At 38.7% G+C, this 20,898-nt stretch overlaps 1 protein-coding gene across 6 annotated transcripts in view; it reads right to left on the reverse strand.

Annotated features, from left to right (window-relative positions):
* Positions 1 to 11,281: 11,281 nt before the first annotated feature.
* CD44 (CD44 molecule (Indian blood group)) overlaps positions 11,282 to 20,898 on the reverse strand; it is a 59,447-nt gene continuing 49,830 nt past the window's right edge. For all 6 annotated transcript variants that reach the window (XM_061462853.1, XM_061462856.1, XM_061462854.1 and 3 more), the window contains 3 exons: positions 18,429 to 18,551; positions 16,869 to 16,947; positions 11,282 to 14,425 (listed from right to left, as the gene is read on the reverse strand). In XM_061462853.1, the coding sequence (XP_061318837.1) occupies positions 14,209 to 14,425; positions 16,869 to 16,947; positions 18,429 to 18,551 (419 nt within the window). In that variant the 3' untranslated portion in view covers positions 11,282 to 14,208. The remainder of the gene's footprint in view (positions 14,426 to 16,868; positions 16,948 to 18,428; positions 18,552 to 20,898) is intronic.

Raw genomic sequence — 20,898 nt, forward strand, 5'->3', positions numbered from 1 at the left:
CTCCAATCATATTGATGACCTTTCTCCCCACATAGGCACTAGGGCTTGTCTCTCTGTGGTCCCCCAGACTGAGTACTGTCTGTACAATGGGTGTCTCCCTCATTTTTTCCTCCTGATCATGTTGGAAGTTAAATTGAAATCTGCTGCTATGAATGAGTCAAACCACTGCTGATGCCCAGGTGATGATAATTCTTTTACATCTTGTTTGAGCGAGCTCCCTGGCACAAGGCTCTGAGGAAACATCCCTTGCATGTGCCCACCTTTCCAGAGACATTTTCACCTGCCTGGGTGAGATCTAGTGACTTCAATGTGGGATTGACACAAATCTTAATGGAGAAGGTGTTTGTGCACTTGCAATTATGAGTTTTGTGGAAAACCCAGGCTTCAAACACTGAAAAAACGAGAACACGTGATTGAGCCACTGAACTACTAGTTCAGTCTCTACTAGTTCAGGATGGAGATAACCAACAGGCTAAGTAAGTGCAGGATTTGGGGAGGCAAAAAGACTTGCGAGATTTCTCATTTCACTCAAATTTGATCCCCTTTCACATCCAACTGCATCTGCTGTGGAGCTGATGCCAATCAATGCCAGAGTGTCCAATCCCTCTAGTATGAATCACCAAAATTTGGGAGTCCTTAAATTGTTATTAATGATGCTCTGTGGCACACAGCATTACATGAAGGGAAACCATTATAGGCAGCATCACACAACCTGGATTGTCAGGTGCCTGTATATTGCTTTGTACATAAATAGGATATTTCACAGGGATTTTTATATCATTCTTTTATATTTTTTTTTGTCCTACAGTTTTTCAAAGACTGGATGCAAACTGTGTTTACAAATTGATTTTGCAGTCAGTACTGTAGATTGTAGCATTTCCATTTTGATGTTTGTATGGGCTTGTGAGTTCATGAGGACTACAGGTTGACCTTCCTTCTTAAAGACAATTGCATACACTTCCATCCAACATATCTTGCTTCTTTCTTAAATATGTCACAATTCCTAGGATCTGGTGTGAACTCTCACTTGTAGAATGCATCGGAAAAAGCTGCGTATATATTTATATTGTTAAATATGATATGCTCAATATTGATCTAGTTATTAATACAGGTTTTAGGAGTTTGTACTTGTTCTCTGGAAACTACAGTGTAGACTGAACTAAATTACTTAGTATCTGTACTTTACAGACACACTAATATTTTCTTAGAAGATTTTCTATATACCCATATAAGGTAAGGGATAATCCTTTATAGGCAATTTGTACTTTAGGAGAAAAAACAGTTTTCTTATAACATTTAGGATGGGTGAAATGTTTTTGTGTTATGTTTAGTAATGAATTATAAACAAAGCACAAAATGCAAAAAGCAAATAGGAATTTCAAGATCATAGAATCATACAATCACAGACTGGTTTGGGTTGGAAGGGACTTTAAAGCTCATCCAGTTCCAACCCCCTGCCACGGGCAGGGACACCTTCCACTAGACCAGGTTGCTCCAAGCCCCGTCCAACCTGGCCTTGAACACTGCCAGGGGTGGGGCAGCCACAGCTGCTCTGGGCAACCTGTGCCAGGGCCTCACCACCCTCACAGGGAAGAACAGCTGCCTAAGATCTCATCTAAATGTCTCCTTTAAATGTCAGGTTAAAGCCATTCCCCCTTGTCCTGTCACTACAGGCCCCTGTAAAAAGCGCCCCTCCAGCTTTCCTGATTCTCTTAGGCACTGGGAGCTGCGCTAAGGTCTCCCCAGAGCCTTCTCTTTTCCAGGCTGAGCAAGCCCAGCTGTCAGCCTAAGATGTCCTTTAATGCTGCAGTTCATTACAGAACAATGTTGTAGTAATCTGAACAATCTTCTAGATTAACTGTTTTGGGCAATCATCCCTCATTTTTGTCATTTTTCCTGGTGTTACCTTTGCCAAATCTTGCAATTCCTTCTTAGGAGGTGATCACATATAATTGGCTGACTCAGAATACAGCTAAAGAAAACTGGAGATCTGCATAAACAAAAAATATGTTATCAGGTACCCAGTCTATCTTGCTACAGTACATTGTATATGAGTTCAGCCTGTGGAAAGAGCTCATGATTTGGCCACCAACCTTTGCCTTCTTGAAAAGGACCAACATCACCACTTTGGGACCAGTTTAACTGGGTAGCATCTGAGCAAATACCTCCTGCTTTCTCATGTATTTTAAAGAGAACAACCACTATATCTTTTGGCCAGGGCAAGTGGCAGTTGCTTCTCTATTATGGTCACCTGTTCCCATTAGGCAAATACCTGCTGACATTAAGGCTGTGTCTATAATAATTTCTAATTAATTAAAAAAGAACTGGGTTTAGATGAATAAAATAAATTAATATAAATATTCATAACAATTATATCACTAAAAATCTTTTATGGCCTACTAGCTCCTTGACTGTCATTTAAAACAAAGCAAACATCGAATAGAAATTACTGCTGCCCCAGTGTGACTTATACTGGGTATGTCTTCAACTATTCAGAAATCCCTGGGGCCATGTTATTCTGCTGAGGTTTTGGAGTCTAAATTCATAGTAGATATATATGTAGGAAGTGTGTTGATATATCCTTGTGTTTTACTCTCTTTCTTGTACTTTGAATCAGATGTACCAGGTATTATCTTAATAGGAACTGCAGGTAGAATAGTTCTGAGTTACTAATAGTTGTAAAACTTTATTAATACCAGTTTTGACATTTTGTTGAAGCATGATGTCCAGTGCCTCTCTGCACTTAGTGTAGATAATGTAGCTATCGACATGTAATTTCAGTGAAATGGTGTATACAGTATGTATAGCAGTGCTCTAATTTCATGTAATTGGTTTCTGTGTGTTGAGTCATAGTAGAAAATTAGACTGTCTTTTAAAATCCTGTTCTACTTTCTGTTTGGCATTTATATCTGTGTTTGTTTCCTTTTGGCCATTCAGTTGATTAGTTTCCACTGCTTAGTGACTGCTTTATCTGTCTATTATGGAGTATCCTGTTCTGATAACATTCAGAATCATGTATGCAGCCAACTTACGGTAAAAATGTTATTTTTAGTTTTCAGCTATCTAACCAGTGTGGTACGTGTTAGTATCTGCATGCGTGTAGTTCCCTGGCAGTGAGTGAAAGTGTTCGCAGCATAGATTTACTGCCTTGTGAATGTAGTTGTTATGACATCAGTAAGAATTAGTGTTTACCTAGAATGATTAGTTTTTGTTTTGTTTTATTCTTGTTTGCTTGAAATGTAGGGACTCTTTATCACCATAAGTTAAGTAAGTCACTGTTTAAATTGGCACAGTGAATAAGGGGAAATCAAATTAACTACATTCCTGCAGGATGCCCTGGCTGCTTTTGACTCTGTGCGCTGTTCAGCCCTTAGTCACATCATGGCATCACAGGATCCCTCTGAGTCGCTTCCAGGTCCTCCTTGCCTACACATGCCAGGAAATCAAGTGCAGTCACCTGGCTGGGACAGGAAAAGGCTGCATGGGGCTGCCTGTTCTCTCCAGAGTGCCTGAGGGGTCAGAGTAGGAACCTCTGCTTCATTCCCTTGGCAGGAGCACCCTCTGTGAAAGATGGATACACTTGTAGACAAAAAGTGCACTGTTTCTCTCATTGATAAAAAGTGTATTAATAATTATTTGGAAATGAAATGCAAAGTTAAATGCTTCTCAAGTTACTGTGATTGTTGTACAGGCCTGTTTGCTAGTCACAAAAAGTATGTCTGATCATAAAACAGACATATGAAGGATATAGTCTGTGGCAAAAAATTTCTGAAATCAGGGCTACAGTTCAGATATGTGAGAAAAAACAAGACTTTTCTGGTGGTTCTGAAAGAGCTTGGGACAGCAAGAAGAAGCTGGTTCATCCCTAGATATCCTGGGCCTCAATCTCATAATCATCCTCTGTGAGTGGAAAGAGATAAAATTAGGCCCCAAAGCACAGGAAGCATCCTGCTTGTTGAAGCATCCCGCTTGATGAACCATCACATTATGGTGCTTCAGTATGAATAATACACTGCCATACTATGTACTGCCTATTCATTATCCCTTGTCCCCTCTTAAAAGTGACCAGTTATGAGCTGGAATGTTTTCTGGTGTTTCATGTCAAAAGAATGAAAAGGAAAAACAGTAAGGTTGGTCTTTTCCTTACACTCAAAAAGTTCCCCATTGAAATTGCATGCTGTACACTATCTACAGTGGAGTTTATTTTAAAATTATCATAAGAGTTATTTAGGTTGGAAAAGACCCTTAAGATCATCAAGTCCAACCATTGCACAACTTCTTTACATCACAGGAAATAAAAGGCACAGGGAGTATGAGTAAGGTGATAATAGTTAAAGCCTATGTTTCAATTCTTTTACTGTAGGGGAAAATTGCTATTTTGCTAGCTGTTAATAACAAGATGATGTTGTTATTACAAAGAAAACACTGAATTTAGAAAAAATGAACAAAGATAATTTCAGCATAATATCTTTTCCTAAGCTATTACGCAGCACAAAAATTGTCTTGATTGTATTTAGCATCCATACAAATCATTCAGATGTTTTAGTACCAGTTATGTTCTCATTTGCATTGATATTCTCTATTTACAACAATGAAACCCCTTACATTTTCTGTCAGTGTAAGAGGAAAAACAAAATCATCCTTCTTTTGAGTGTAAGTTATTTGATTTGGTAAGATACCATAGTTTTGACTAGCTGCTATAAGCAGCTTTTATCAAGGACATTTTCACAAAGAAAAAGGTGGAAAAAGTACTGAAATTTTGAAAACTTACTGTAAGATGCCCACATACCTACGCATATGAATTTCATTTTGATAGTAGTATTATTATAGTGTTTAAGTAGTGGAAGACAATTGGAGATAAAGCCACTACCAGTAATCATTTGCAACTAATACTAGAAGATCTTGAAAGCAGTTACATGGTTTTTATCAGCTTTTCTTTCCTCTCACCACTACAGAAGTACACTATTTTCTAAAAACAGTCTTTTCTGCAGGAACTCTATCATTCTGATAATTAATATAGCGACAGAAATATAGCACTTGATTTTCGTTCCTGCTCTTCCAGAAACTCTGTATTTGCCATTCTTTGAACAACCAGAAACTGAAACTTGTCACCGAAGGATGAAATCTGTATTGAATCACAGAATCTTGAACACAGATGATAAAATTTCTCCCAACTCTGGGCTCTGTTCTTGTAAATTGTAGCTCGAATGCCTCATAGACTGAGTCTGATTTTTTTAGTTCAACAATTGGTAGTCATTTGCTTTTAATGCTTTCTTATGGTGTGAACTGATTTCTGTAACTTACATGTATAAAACAAACTAGACATTCTTTCTATACTGGAAATAGTCATGAATATAATATTTCACTAAGTGTTGTACCTCTTCTGTACATATCAATAAATGTCGATTCATAATTTTCATGGCTTTTATATCTGTGAGTTTTAGTGTCAGCCTGGCCTCAGTATGGGTGTGCTTTGGGTTTAGATAAAGCAGTCCAATGTGAGAGGCTGCTAGTTCTGAAAGCTACAGGCAGGGTGGAGGATGTGTCTGACTGCCAAAGTGTTAGAAATCTCACCCCTCACCACTGTATCCTCTAAATAGTCCAGGGTGCTGGCTGCAACTGAGATCATTTACCACAAAGGCCAGGATGCACTAACTACAGTTCTTGGCGATGAAGTCTAGAGAAGTGGGAAGAGATGTTAGAAGAGTAGGATGATACAATGCCATGGCTGCTGTTGCTTTAGAAACTTACTTCCCTACCCTGGATGCTAAAAAAATAAATCTCATAGCCTTTCAAAAAAAAAAAAAATTAAAAATAAAACCTGTAGCTGAACCCCTGGAGCACTTTGTAGAGAATTCAACTCTTATTTAATACATGCATTTAGAGATGCTCATGGAGTGAACCATGGTCCACAGCACTGGCAGTTGGTAAGTATGGAGAGGAAGCTCTGACATTTATGCTCAGATGGAAATAGCATATCTACCGTTGTGTGATCAAGACACATAACTGAAACCCGGGCTGTGAGGTTTAACAGTCTGCACAGCCCTGGGCTTAGTTCTTACTAATCTAACCAAAGCCAGCACTGCTTCAGTAGTTTCCAAAGAAAATGCAGGCGCGGCAGGAAGTGGCTTTGGCAGCGCTTCAGCTGGCGATCTGCCCTCTGAGTCAGTAACAGACCAAGTCCTAGGAAGATCTTTGGGCTAAAGATAAACCTGAGACCCCGGAAACATCCTCATCTGGCCTCATCAACAAGTATTGCTGATAAATGCACACTGCTGACGTAAAATTCCCTGATGAAGTTGGTTGCGCTTAGGATTCCACATCACTCGTGTTTTACATTCAAATTCCCTCCTTAAAAGGTGGCTATTCTTTTGCCACACATCATGTCAAAAACTTTGAAATGAAAGGCTCAACGCTGTGACTTATGTTTATTTCTTTTTTTAATCAATATTTCTGCAGTGACCTAAGAAAACCCCCAATCCATGCAGAAGCCAATTCTGCAATTATATCACGTTGTCCCGTTTGGAAATACACACACCAAAGACTGATTCTCTAAACTCTTGCAAGTCCCTCATATGTCCCTGTTTTATCATGTCCTCAGCCTTAGGAAAAAAGATGATTTCAGGAGTGTCTTCGTATATGGAGTGCATCCCTCCCTACAGGAAAGCATAGAATCACAAATGGTTTGGGTTGGAAGGGACCTTAAGGCTCACCCAGTTCCAACCCCCTGCCACAGGCAGGGACACCCTTTACTATACCACGTTGCTCTAAGCCCCGTCCAACCTGGCAATCTTATAGCACCTGCTAGAAGGTTCTATAAATGACACTGAGTCATGAATCACTGACCCATCTTAAAAGATATTTCTATAGCCCTTCTCAGGCATGAAAAAAAAACCTAAGAGGACACTTCAGGGCTGCTAAACCTTAAACAGTCTTCTCCTTTGTATTAGATAGTAAATGTAAACAGGACAAGGACATGAAAGAAACAGGTGGCCCCAACTTACACTGCTTTAGAAGGAAAACATTAAAAATGACACCCAGTAATTTGCAGCAAATCCTTACGCTGTCTGCTGTCTCACATGGGTAGCACGCAACAGAAGTGCTGTTCTGCTGCAGCAGGCCAGGAAGGAAACAAGATTGCATGCAAGATCAGTTCTTGCGGTTGTGGCAGTTAGAAAGGCAGGCAGGTTCTGTGGCAATAAGCAGAATGTGTCTGCGTAGACAGATAAATTACAAACCCACTGCATCTCACAGTGATGGGATCCAGAGGAATGAGCCTACACGCTGTCTGTGGTGCCTCTGTAATACAAGGACTAGTATTTAGAAAAGCAACCTAGGGTCTGTCTTTCACAGTGTAATGCTATTCACCGTCACTTGTGACTGAACAAAAAATATGTTTGCCATACTGATTCGTCAGACTGATCTACCTCTGTTTAGGTGGCGCTTTACGGGGGTGCCCAAAGGTGCATCATGATTCCATCACAAGAGGTGTCTTGTGAAATACTGATGTGGAGACATGCAAGTGAGAAAGACAAGTGACTCCCAACTCTGTGAAGGGGAAAGAAGAGGAACTGGGGTAGGAAATTCATTCTAAAGTTATCCCACTTTCACCCAACTCACCAGTATTATCTAAATTCAAGTGAGGATGAGGTAGGCTTTATTAGCTTACTTTTCAACAATGTTTTTTGAAGGCAGTACTCCATACGAGTGAAGATTGCTTTAAAAAAGGCTCCCTGAGGAGGATCCATACCTTTGCAGTTAATCAGCAGCAGGCTGACCCTCTGGCCCATCTCTGCACCTGGCTTCTCCCATTTTTTACTGGGATGTAGGCTTTAGACCTGCCCTCTGCACACAGGTGAGTCACCCTTTTGAACGAAAGTTAAGTTTGGTTTCTAAGTCCCTTGCTGAACAAGCAAGCATCCTTACTTAGAGTTCATTTCAGACTTTCTTTTGATGAATGAAAGAAACATTAACTAGAAAATGAACCACAAGGGAGCTTCAGGGAAGTACCCAGTAACTATAAACTTGTATCCACTGGTGAGTCTAATGACCTACTGCTGCAAAACAAAACATCCTTAATTGGCTGGATGACTATAAGACAGTTTTACAGTAAAACAAACCCCACGTACTGGCACACTAGGGTACAGCTAGACAGGCAGCATTTAGACATACATTGACAGTGCCTAAACAAAGCCAAAACAGTGAATCATTTGTAGATCCAAAAAGTGAAATGAACCCAACATACTTTTTGCTGTGAGGCTTGTATCATTGACAGCTGTAGTCCAGAGAACCCACCTGAAGACTTTTCTCTCCCTTGCTGTGCTGTTGTCAGCTGAGATCATTCTGCCTTGGATGCAGGGCTCAGCTCAGCCTAGAAAATTGATCTTACAGGCTCAGGCTGAAAGATGCTGAAAGCAGTCTCTCTGAGCTGGCTCCGGTGAGGGTGCTGCCAGCAATCTGCAGCAGCAGCAGCCCCGAAACAGATGCTTATTATAAAAAAAGTAAGTTGATAAAAAGTGATGAATAGAAACTCACACTTAACACCCAATCACTGCAGAACATACCCAGTTTGTTACTGTCTGCTCTGGGTAAAATGAAAGCGTGGGGTCCTGATTCGTGTGATGAAATGTGGTCACTGAAAATGATCTAAACTTTTTTTCCACCAGATTAACCCAGGGGAAATAAAAAACACCAAACATAAAAAAAAAGCCTTTTCAGTACATGGTGCCAAAAGCCGCTGACTGCAAGTAAATTTAGATTTAAAGCTAAAATTCTGCTGTAACCACACCATTTATACGCTGCAACACAGAACTAGCATATGGGCACTAAAGCTGTCCTCACCCTAACACAATTGCCTGAGGCAAGGCTTTCAGTTACAAAACTTACAGGCTCTGGGAAAGAGGTGGAATATGACTTGTTGCATCCTCCTCTGTCCTGGGTTGCTCTGAGAGTCTGAAGGACTTCAGGCCCAAACTTAGCAGACCTGGAACCTGTTTGATGTACAGAGCCTCCACTGCCTATGAGCCATATGCTGATTTCCCACTGCCAGCCTACACAGCCTTAACTTCAGCTGTGCCTTTGGCATCACTTACAAGGCAGCCAACTGAGACTTTTCCCTAATATTCTAAAAAATGCTTGGGGGTTTTCCAATAGATGCACTTAAATTTATGCCAGGTTCTATTTGACTTGACAAATCCTGTTTTACTGTAAATTTACAGACATTTTTTGCCAATGGGAAATAAATTTTTTTAAGTATTTCATTTTAGTATAAAGGGCAGGTTATAACATGAACTGTGCATGGTGAATCTTCCCCCCCCCCACCAAAAAGTAGTTTTACATGGTTAGATCTCCTGTTTGGGATATTAAAACTAGCTTAAACTATGCCTATTTCTGAAAACATAAATGGCCATCTTCTCATTTGTGGACTTGTTTTGATCCAAAGATCATTATTTTTCTTTTTTTCTCCTCAAGGAAAACACCAAACTAGTGACATTCTCATCAGCGTTCAATGCACAAATTTGTCTGGTAGAGAATATATGAAAATGGATTTTATCCATCCACTTGTTCATCCAAATCCCTCTTTCTGTCGAGTAAGCAGGTTTAATAAAATGTTTGATGCTTCTTGAAGCTGTCAGTCTGGCAAAACCTTTGTAACGCTTGCTGGAAGCATGCAGACAAAATTGAAAGAAGGATGTGTGTAAGGCATACATAAAGCTTCCACTGCCTCTGCTTTACTTGCACTCTAACAAAAATCAGGTCCTTTGAGGTCAGGAAAGGTTCCTTGATGATGGGTTCATTTCTTCAATTCAAACTTTGCAAAAACACTGTGCAGCCACATGTTTGACCTATGTGAAGATCCATGTCAGTCTGGTCCTTTAAAAACAGGAAGATGAGCAAGAAGATAAATATTCTTGAAACCTTGACGCTGCTAACCTTACTCCAAATGGGTGAGATGGGGAAGACAAAAAGTACAGTGTGCTGTACAAAAGACACTGTTACTCATCTTTGCTAGATTTGCTCTTTGCCTCCCATTTCTCATCGTCACAGCTACTTGCCCTCAGCGTGGTGTTGGTGGATGCCACATGCAGCACAGCATAGTAATAATGAGAAATAAGCTACCATGGGAAAATGGTTCAAAATGAGGTGGGCAATGTAGAGGCGGGGGAATGTAGACTTGGAGGTGGGGGAGTTCACAGGAAAAGGCCAATTCTTTTTTCCTTCTCAGAGCTGTGAAACTTTCAAGTACCAAAGTCCTGGGGGTGTTGAAGGGACTTTCCCAGTAATAGCACAGAAATTTCACTTTCCCTTTACTTGTTCTCTCAGCATCTCTGTCCTCCCTCTGCCCCCAGTCCTCTGGAGCTCCCACCTCCAAAACACCTTTGCACAATTCTTGCTCCCCCATAAGGAACAAGAGTTTTCACAGAATCACAGGATCACAGAACAGCTTGAGTTGAAAGGCACCTTTAAGCTCATCCAGTTCTTCCATGGGCAAAGACACCATCCACCAGACCAGGTTGCTCCAAGCCCCGTCCAACCTGGCCTTGAACACTGCCAGGGATGGGGCAGCCACAGCTTCTTTGGGCAACCTCTGCCAGGCCCTCACCACCCACACGGGGAACAATTTCTTCCTATATATAATCTAAATCTCCCCTTTGTAACCACTCCCACACAGCTGAAACTGCACCCAAAGTAACAGCCCAGCACTGTGCTTTTCCTGCCCACCTTTTTGTCCTTTTCTGCTCTGTGGAGGAAAACTAGTCAGCACCTGTGTTTATCGAAAGGGTTTGTATTTGGCTAATGAAATCTCTTGCAACCAGGGAACTCAGAACCTTGGACTGTTTAATAAGGCTAAGAAATAACTATTGGCTAGTGGCCTAATATAGTATATAAAATAAACAGATTAACTATCTGCTTACAAAATATTCTGGTGTCTGTGTATGCTGAGGCAGAACACAGTTGTCCGAGGATTTAATTTTTTCTTGAATTCCATGGAAAAAGTAATTAGGACCAGCCCTAACCAGAATGATTTACTGACCTCTGTACCTGCCGAGCGTTGTTTCTGTGTTCTAAAGAGACGCTTGGCAATTGACTCCTAATAATATTCCAGGCAACTTGCTTCAAACTACGTAAAACAGAAGATGTTGCTGTAGTTGCCAAAGGACACATAAAGTCATCCTTCCTATCCATTCCTATCCCATGTAAAACATTGTGCAGAAATATAAGTTGTGGAACTGATGTTGTGGAAAGGGTTTAAAACAACCACACAGGTAGACATGACAGCTGCATGTCCTTTCTTTGCTTTAATCAAACATTCCTTGTAAGATCATCAACAAAATGCAGGTGAAAAACACACCCTGTGTTGTTAGATGAAAATATTACATTCTCATGATAGATACAATCCCACTTTTTATTCTGCTTACTGCTTTAGACAGTATTTCAGTGAAGGGTGGTCTGGATTATATTTGTTCAAAACTGTTCAAGACAAAGGAGTAACACAAGTTGATCACAGTGTCCGTTCTGGGTGCAGCCTGGTCTCTCCCACTAATAACTCCAGTCTTACCTTTTACCCTCAATGTGGAATCAAGTTTATTTTTGGAAGCTTATTTTACAGTTCAATGTGGTTTTAGCAATACTATTTCTAGTTACAATTTAGAGAAGATATTTCTTTCATTCTGATTAATCTATTAAATAAATATGCAAACATATCAAGTGCTCTCTATAAAAAAAAACACATACACACAACAAACAACCCCTCAAATAATAAAACCAAGATTAATAAAAATAGGTACTATTTTACACATCTAGTTTTGAAACTATAATGAAAGATTTACACATGAATCAGATGATAATCTAAAAAGAATCAGCATATATAGAATAACGGCATTGCCTCTGTAAAGACAACTTGAGCATCTCCTATTTAAAAATATAAAAAGAAGCCAACCAGTGTTGTCCATGTATTTATAGCCAATGAACGTTAGATAAATTAGAAAGGAGTTTGTGGATTTCACCATTAAACATCTGAACAGGGAGACAAAATACATGCCACATCTTTCTTTTCTCTTTTATAAAGAAAAAGATAGCCTTCAAGACAATGAAATCTCTCCTTTTGATTGAGACCTATATTCAATTAGGATTTAAAGAAAGGAATAATTCTTATTCTGGATCTCCATACTTAGTGAAATGAGTACCTAACACCAGTTTAAACACAGCCTTCGAAAGATCATTTTGACTTATAATGACAAATAGAAAAGCTTGCTTAAAAACATTTCAGGAAATAAAAAAAAATCAATGCACAGAGTCAACAAACTTCCCACTACACAATTCAGTATGAAAACATGTGAAAGAACTGAGAAGTTTTACAGTGGACCACAAGTACTGATGTAAAATCACATTGACCCCATTAGCTTGGACCATGAGCTGTGTGACTGTACGTAGGTGAAATATGTTGACCTACATAAAGTCCAAAACCATCCTATGTGTACTTTAAAGTCACACGTTGTCTTGGGATGTTTGCTCAGGCATAAACTGCCCCTGAGATCTGCCTGCAGATACTAAGGCACTGAGCAACTCAATGAAACGCATGGGAAAATGCTGGAGAGATGTGAGTGAGGAATATGATCAACAGTCTTGTGCTTTATATTCTAGTAAAGATAATTGCTAGCTAACGCTAGTATTTAGCCAGCTGAATGCTTGCCTTCTAAATTGCTTTAGACAGAGAACATAAAATAACATGCCTTAGCAGAACATTTTCGAAGACGGATACTGTGGTCAGGGAACAGGAACATCTGACCAGCCCTGCTAAAACCGACACAGACCGCTGGTTGCAATTACCGTGGACGGTTTTTACTTGCATTTTCTAGAGGCAGCCCTATTAGAAGTTATCATTCTCCCTCTGTTCCAATACACTTTCTTAAAAATGGTACTTGTTTTATTCTTATTTACTGGCAGTAAATAATTTTCTTTCTGACAACTCATACAAATATAATGCACAGCATCATAGCTTAATACAAATACTTTACATAACAGACACATAAGGACAAACAAAAGCATATAACAATGCAGCTGCAGTTACTTAACTATATTACATGGCTAGGAGAGTTTCCTTTTATTTTCTTTGATGTTTTCTGTTGAATTTGAACTTCTGGTACCAATAAGCAAGTAATGTTTCTTTTGGTATCTTTAAAAAGCAGAGGGAAAACCATGGATGAAATAGAATTCAGACAAACTGAGCAAGATCATAAAAAGGCAACTTTTAAAATCCCAGCAAACTAGTGTAACATAATAGTTACAGGGGAAACAAGTTTTACAAGGCTCAGCATCTCCTAAGTAAAACAGCAGAAGAAGATGTAGACCTATTCTTCAGGAATAAATACTGTCATCTTCCCTAACGATCTTCAATAGCTTGATTTGTGCATGTGTGATAGAGCTGGGGTCATTCTGTTTTATTCATTGTCCTAACAGACTCATTGAAAACATGCACAAACTGTGACCAATGAAGAAGGGAGGAAGAAGATCAATGAATCCTTGAAAAACTCAAGGATAACTGTACAGATTGTTAGGATAATAAAATACAAAAGTTTATTATGTATTCTCTCATGTTTTCATCTGCGTATTCCACCTCCTGAGAGCACTTGCTCTATGGCCATAGACATTTAGAAGAGAGATAAATAGATTCTGTCCTTCTGGGTTTTCCTCATTGCAGACCCAGCCATAAATCATCATAAAATGTCACTTTTTGTTTATGTTCTGAATGCGCCCACTGCTCTTCCTGGCTGGAAGGCATTTCTGAAGGATTCCTATGGTTTAGACATTGTATAGAAGGACTTTTTGGTATAAAACTTGATATTTGCTGTTAACATTTGTTCTTTACTTACTCTTGTACCATGGCAAGTTTAGTAACTTTAAATGCCTGTAAGATGGAGGGACTGGACACTTGTGTACCTCTGCACAGTGAAGACCCTCCATCTGGGGAACAATGACATAAACTCTGTGCAGGAACTGGGAACTGAAAAATCTTGGGGGCTTTTTTCAGGAAGCAAATGTAATTTTTTTAACTCAGACAATTTTAAACTGATTAAAAATGAATAAAACTTAATTATGTTCAAAACACATCAATCAGTAGCACAGTGCATCTCTGAATTCATGTCCAAGTTCCATGTGATCAATTGTAATTTCCCCAGCTCTGATCTACTCAGCAACTTGGTACCATTACACACCACTGTTCATGTCAAGCTCCTGGTGATTTTGTGTTTCATTAACCGTCAGGAATTCATCACATGCTCCTGTTTGGTCATTTGACTGTTCTTTATGAACCAAGTGCACCATTTCTTGTAATTTGCTGGCATCTCCATTTAATCCACTTGTCTTCCTGTCCTCCACTGCCCCTTTGCCATTGTTAATCACCAGCTTTTTCTTCTGCCCACATCTAGAAAGAAATAAAAAGAAGTACTCTTAATGGAGATTAACAGAAATAAGTTAAAAAATGAAAGTCAGTATTTATGAGAAGATGTTTGGAAATGAAACCTGTGTCTGTCAGTGTGGACTGAACACAATACTAAGTGTAAAGTTCCTCCATATTGCATATTTCATTTTTGAAAGCATCCACCATGATATGCAAAAAATTTGGCAGGAGCTAACTTATTTGATTTGTATCTACCATTACTACAGATAGGAATAACATTCATTACTGGCAATTAGAAAAGATTTTCTATCCTTTAGACATATCCACATTTATGAACTTCGTATATACCCCACTATAAGAATGACCCACGGGGTCATTCTAAATCTAGACTTCAGACCACACCTTTGAAAATGCTCAAGTTCTTGAGATAGCCATAAATTTGGATTAAGCTCTCACTATACAAGGTAACTTTTCCCTTCTTTGTATTAACATGTCAGGCCTGGAAGCTTGTCAACAGCAAGGAAATAGAGATTACCACTCTTACTGCTATCAACAGCGTAGTTCTTTATGAAATTAAGGTAAGAAATAACTACTGCACTTTTAAAGTTACACTTGCTACAGAGCTGCCCAATAAACTTGGTATGTCGCTTTGAATAAACACACACACACGCACTCATGTGTTTCGGATTAGCTGGCATTCATGTGCAGTACACTGATGGCGCAGTAACTACTCGTCTATGAATTTGAAATGCATTACCAGAGAGCGTATGGAAAGGATTCTTGACTTGTTCATGTTAGCATTTGGATCCTACTAGAATTGGGAAGAAAAAAAAAAAAACAAACAAAACAAAACCCTTTTTTCATACCAGATTACACTCTAGCTTCAAATATTTCCTCACACTGATTAATACCTATTACTAGGGTCTAATTCATGCATTCATATGCATACATGTGAACACATCCACTCCACTTTTTCTCTTTGCAACTCATTGTCAGCTGCATGGAAGCTCTAAGTAAAAGATATGTTTTCCATTAACAGTGCATAGGGCATAATTTACAGCGCTGAGATTGTTTAATTTCTTGTCAGATGCAATCTGTAATTAGCTATAGTGGCCCTGTTTGCTCCTATGGTGATTCTGGGTTAAAAGGCAGAAAACAATGGCAGTCTCCACTTTTAAAGGCACAACAGAGTAACATATAAATCAATAAGCCATGCAGTTCAGTCCATGTAACTCCAAAATCACTTCACTGAAAGAAAGTTGTAGAGTTTTCTGTCTCCCTATATGCTTGACAGCTTTCTCATTTCAACAGGTCTTTAATAATACTGTCAGAGAAGCACTGATATCATAGATAACAGTCATGTGCCAAACATAGCAGGTGGCATCTCAGTACTGGCTTCAGCAAAACTATAATCAGTTTTCTCTGTCTGACAATTTGGCATTTTGTTTGCAATATTTTGTCTCATAGAAGCCTTCTGCATTATGAGCAGGGACTGCCTGGGTTGCTCCCTCACCACAATGGCAGTGATTTATTCGAGCTCCCATGTCACGCTTTGGAGGACCTTGACACTGTTACAGAAGCATGAACATGTGCTTTCCTGCAACGAGCAGACTAGGAATAAATTTGCTCACTGCTTCCTGAGCAAATACCTCCACATATTATGCAGTACATAATATACATACTATTCATTAGTTCAAATTCTGCATTCAAATAGAAAACAGATACTCTGTTAAAGGGTTCAACTTTAACATTCAAGATGCAAAAAAACCTGTTCAGGATAATTGAGAAGTAACCTCAGAACAGCCCCCAGAGAAGAGTGAGTGACAAACATTAGAGCTTATCCTTCCGAGTATTTTCAAACTTCATGGCTAACTTTGCACAGGTCATTGTAACTTTCTATTCCTCAGTTTTTTCACCTGTAAAGTGAAATAAATCTGTAAAGCTATCGAGTGCTCTGCTTTATGTCTCTGTGACTGCCAGCTGTGATACTGCCTTTTGTTTGGAAGGAACAATTTAATCCTGTGACAGCTATTGTCTAATGCAGCCCTTCGCTTTGTACATAGACAACACTGCTAATGGTGGAGGATTATACTCTGCTTATCCTGTGGTTGCTGCTGTGTCTGTCTCACAGTTTTCACTCTCAGTGGATGGGATTTTCCTATTAAGAAGTAATGACTAGAGAATAATTAATTCTCTGTGATCTATATACAGTTAGTTTCCATCTACAAGTAAAGACCAAGTGTTTTACACAGGTACTGACTTTGTGTGGTTCCACCTAAGTGTGAAGGATGATGTGTGACCTGTGAGATACACAGTGGCCTGGGCCCTCACACCCTAAGTCACAGAGCTTTGCAGAAGAAGCTATTTCCTGCTTTATGCTACTTGGCTCTTTTGTGAAGGTTTGAAGCCTCTCAATGAAGAAAACAGGAAGGCAGTGTGTTCTGAAAAAGTAAAGGGGCTACCTTACCTTCTCCGACTGTTGACAGCAATACACACTGCAAGAATCAATGCAAGTGCCACAAGGGAAGCAACTACAATCAGCCATTCTGTGGGCAGAGTTGAGGGAGAGAAGGAGAGCGTGTTAGTATCTCATGTAGTTTTGCCGTTTTGCCATTTTGCAGAACTGCAAGAACCACCCATGGCAAGAACTGCTCATGGCACAGGGTTTGATATATATAATCTTTAAGGTCCCTTCTGACCCAAACCATTCTGTGGATCTGTAACACAAGCTTTTGTTATGTTCTTTAAACTTCAGCCTTTTTCCCCTAGCTTGCATGAACATTTGTTCATTTGACAAACTGCTTCTGTGCAAATCCAATATATTTTCATCATTCATCTATGATGCCAACTCAGATGATATACCCCTTCACTATTAACACCTACAAGCACTGTACTTCAGTGAGCATAGGTGAAGATAAGCCGTATCACAGATTTACTCCAAGAGCAAAAGAAAAGGCTTAGCAATGATACACCTTCAATCCCAGGCACAAAAGCAGGATGGCTTTTGTGTAGAGTGAAATGTTCATTTCTCTTACCTCCTCCTCACCCACCCCCCTCCCCCCCCCCCCCCAAATAAAATCTTACTTTAAGGGGTAACTATGAGGTAAATTCTAGAAGAAAATATTATTATTATATATAAAAATATTTCTAAATACAAAATTAGGAGGGAACCTAAGAGAGCGTATCAGCTACATTTAACTGCAGTGAAACTGGGTCAGTAAGAAGTAAAGTAGATTTCCTTTTTAGTAAAGGGGATTTCACCACCTCTGCTGTAGCCTGTTCTTTTTGCTGTACTATGGTTATAAAGATCGTCTCCTAAGAGCTGTTCTGTTTGATTGAAATAAATCTCTATTGTTTAACAAGTCTCCTACATTTCATTTGAAGCAAATTACTACTTCTAGGTAGCTAAGTATGATTACTCCACAGGGAAAAACTAATAACCATTCTTTGTGCAGCATACTATTCTCAAATCTTCCTTCGACTTTCACTGAAAATAATGAGTTCTTCCAAAGGTGCTTCAAGGGTTCCCTTTTCAAAATTTTCTTTGTGATCTTCTTCAGGTTTTGGGTTCTTTTTTTTAATATGTGATTAATGTAATGCCTTGAACTGAACACAGAGCTTCAGCTCTGGATATTTTAGGCCTAAGTAGAGTGGGATAATTACTTTCTCTGTTTTAAAAATTGTTAATGTTCCAGAACATATTTGCATTCTTTTGCAGTTGTATCATGGTTTTGGCTTCTTTGCTTATATCTTTACTGAATTTTGCCTGATTTTATATCAATTTATAAAGTTTATTTGGATATTAATCCCATTCTCCAAATGCTTGATTCCTCTCATCTTGTATTGCTGGAAAATTATACGAATTACAATAAGCTCCATTTTTTAGACTACTAGTGAGAATGCTGAATGTCACCTGGTTGAGAATAAAGCCTGAACAACTGTAATTGACCTACATATTCATCTCCTACTTCAGTTCATATTAATATAATTCTGTAAACTATTAAAACGTGTGACTTCAAAAACCCACCTGGTACCTGGGCCGACCTTGGCTGTGGAGATATTTTTGTTGTTGTGATCTCTGCAGGGAAAGTAGTGGATTCATAATGTCCCTTGTGTGGTCCTTGATTACCATATATACTAGGGGTAGAACCTAAAGAATGAGACCACCCATTAGGCCAAATATGCTTAGGGTATATCTAACAGCGAGGCACAAAGACTATGACTTTCACAATTAAAAATAGATATTCTAGAAAGTTCATGATGAGGTAATTAAAAAGTATTTATACCGAAAACTGTTACATACATTGTAATCATCTGAAATAAGGCTAGTTTCAGTATTTTGAATAACAAAACTCATGGGTTTTCCCTTTTGTCTCTCTCATACGTATCCGTTTTGGTTATGCCATTTTGTGAGCCAAAATGTAATTAGAATTGCCTGGAAATGTTCTTAAGAAAATGTAAAGATGTGAATGTTGGCAACTTTTTGAAGAGGCTTTTGTCATATAAGTCAAATATCTTGCTTGTTCTATGGAAAAAAAAAAAGAATGAGAACGAAGAGAGACCGGAAAAGAACTTTACTTTTTTATTTAAACCTAAAATGACCACTATTGAGAAATTTTTAAACTTTGGATTTTATTCCTACACAGGATAAAACAATTTCATAAAACAGAAGGTTAGTTTTCTGAATGGGTTTAAATTTGATAGATACATAGAGAGTGGGACCTTAAAAATTTAAACTATTTTTTCTGATAGAAAAAAAAATGCTCTCTTGAAAGTTGGAGGTGGATCCCCTTATCCTTTCTAATAAGTTGTGTAATTTGCTTCTAAGACATTTGAATCAAAATGTGTATTTCCAGTTTCAAGCATTTGCTATGCAATTGCATTTCTGGCCCATGCCGTTACTGTATGGCTATCCCAAGTCTAAAACTATGAGCAGTTACAGATATTGGGATTTCATCTGGGACAACTACTTCATTATTGCTACAAAAAAAGATATTACAGATCTCCACCTCTCTGATTTCTTCCAGACTGTAACAGAGCAAATTATGCAGTTATTCTAATCAGCTGTAAAGTTCTTTTTCTGTAACACATATTGCAATACATTTCTGATCTCATTTCCTAATAGCAGTTGGCAAACACAAAACTGAAAAGTACATTTTTTTTTCCCTGTGAAGTTTAGCCAGTTCATGAATCTTCCAGATGTTCTCATTATTTTTATTAACAAAAAACTTCTTGACTGGTGAGTTGTTTTGTGCAATCTCACCACAAAGGACAGAGCACAAATTCAGCAACTAAGGGTCCGGATCTAGCCCCCAGGAAAGCCGACCAAGAAGAACGTACTTGTCTATGCCACACCTCAGCAGATTTTGTTTTAAGGTACTTTATATCAACTTTGAGAAATGACAGAGCTTTTCTACCATAAAGCCCCTTAGAAAAGCACTCAGCTATTTATTAATAGAAACCTGCTACTTCACCCCTCCCCTGAGCACTGAAAAGAAGCAGGATTCAGTCATGTCTCCTGCTGTTCTGGCTTCAGGGAGGTGCTTGCAAGTGGAAGGGAGGGATCCTCAAAGGCTTTCTGCATTTCATTCTGATGACATACTAGATTTTTTTCTTTTTAACAGTAATTCTTTTTGTTTTCTTCAGTGGGTTGATTTGTTATTCCATGGACACTTGGACAACATATCAGTCATTAGTGTGATGTCAGACCACAGCTTAAACTTTGCTGTAGAGAAAAAGCAAGTGAAAGAAAGTATCATAGCACTTCAAGCCATTCATTTGTTCAGAGAAGGCCTTTAACAATACATCTGCTGATACATTCATGAATCTTTTCCGTTCCATTACAGATATATGGGACAGCATTACAAATGAGTGAGCCCTTCAGTAAATAAACTCTTTTCTGAGGACGGTAGTGTCCAAGTAATTCCCCTGTATTGTGCTTTTGAAAGCAACAGTAGATGATAAATGAAAAGCAATATGGCCTTATGAGCCTTTGCCAGGACACTGATAGTGTAAAGATTTCACACAGACATGGACTTAGAAAATTATCTTCCAAAGTATTCTTACAGGTTTTAAGTGCTCAGAACAGAAAGCTAGAAATATTTTTTTTATAGCATATAATGTCAGCAAATAAAATTGAGGTACCTTTTATTCATTAAGTGAACAGGGATGCAAAACACAAGAACTGAGTTTGTTGTAATGGGAAACCAAAATTACATTCATCTTTCCAATAAAATTCTATCAAATACATGCTTTGCGTTTATATTGCTGTACCTACGTCAAAGTACTGTAACACAGGCAATTTTGATAGGGTTGGTTTTACTGGGTTTATATAAGATTCTGAAAAAAAAGTCAAATTCTGACTATGAATTAACGTTAATTAATTAATAAAAGAATTATCTTGAAAAAATATAAGTACCTAACCTTGCTTATGGGCAAAGAATGTGCACAGACCATTGGCCAAAATCTACCCTGAGATCCTTCCACTGACTTTCTTG

This window comes from Pezoporus flaviventris, unplaced genomic scaffold (assembly GCF_033815535.1).
Source record: "Pezoporus flaviventris isolate CSIRO_AGI_PZ_B2104156 unplaced genomic scaffold, CSIRO_AGI_Pfla_v1 ptg000036l, whole genome shotgun sequence".
In the NCBI taxonomy this organism is placed as follows: Eukaryota; Metazoa; Chordata; class Aves; order Psittaciformes; family Psittacidae; genus Pezoporus; species Pezoporus flaviventris.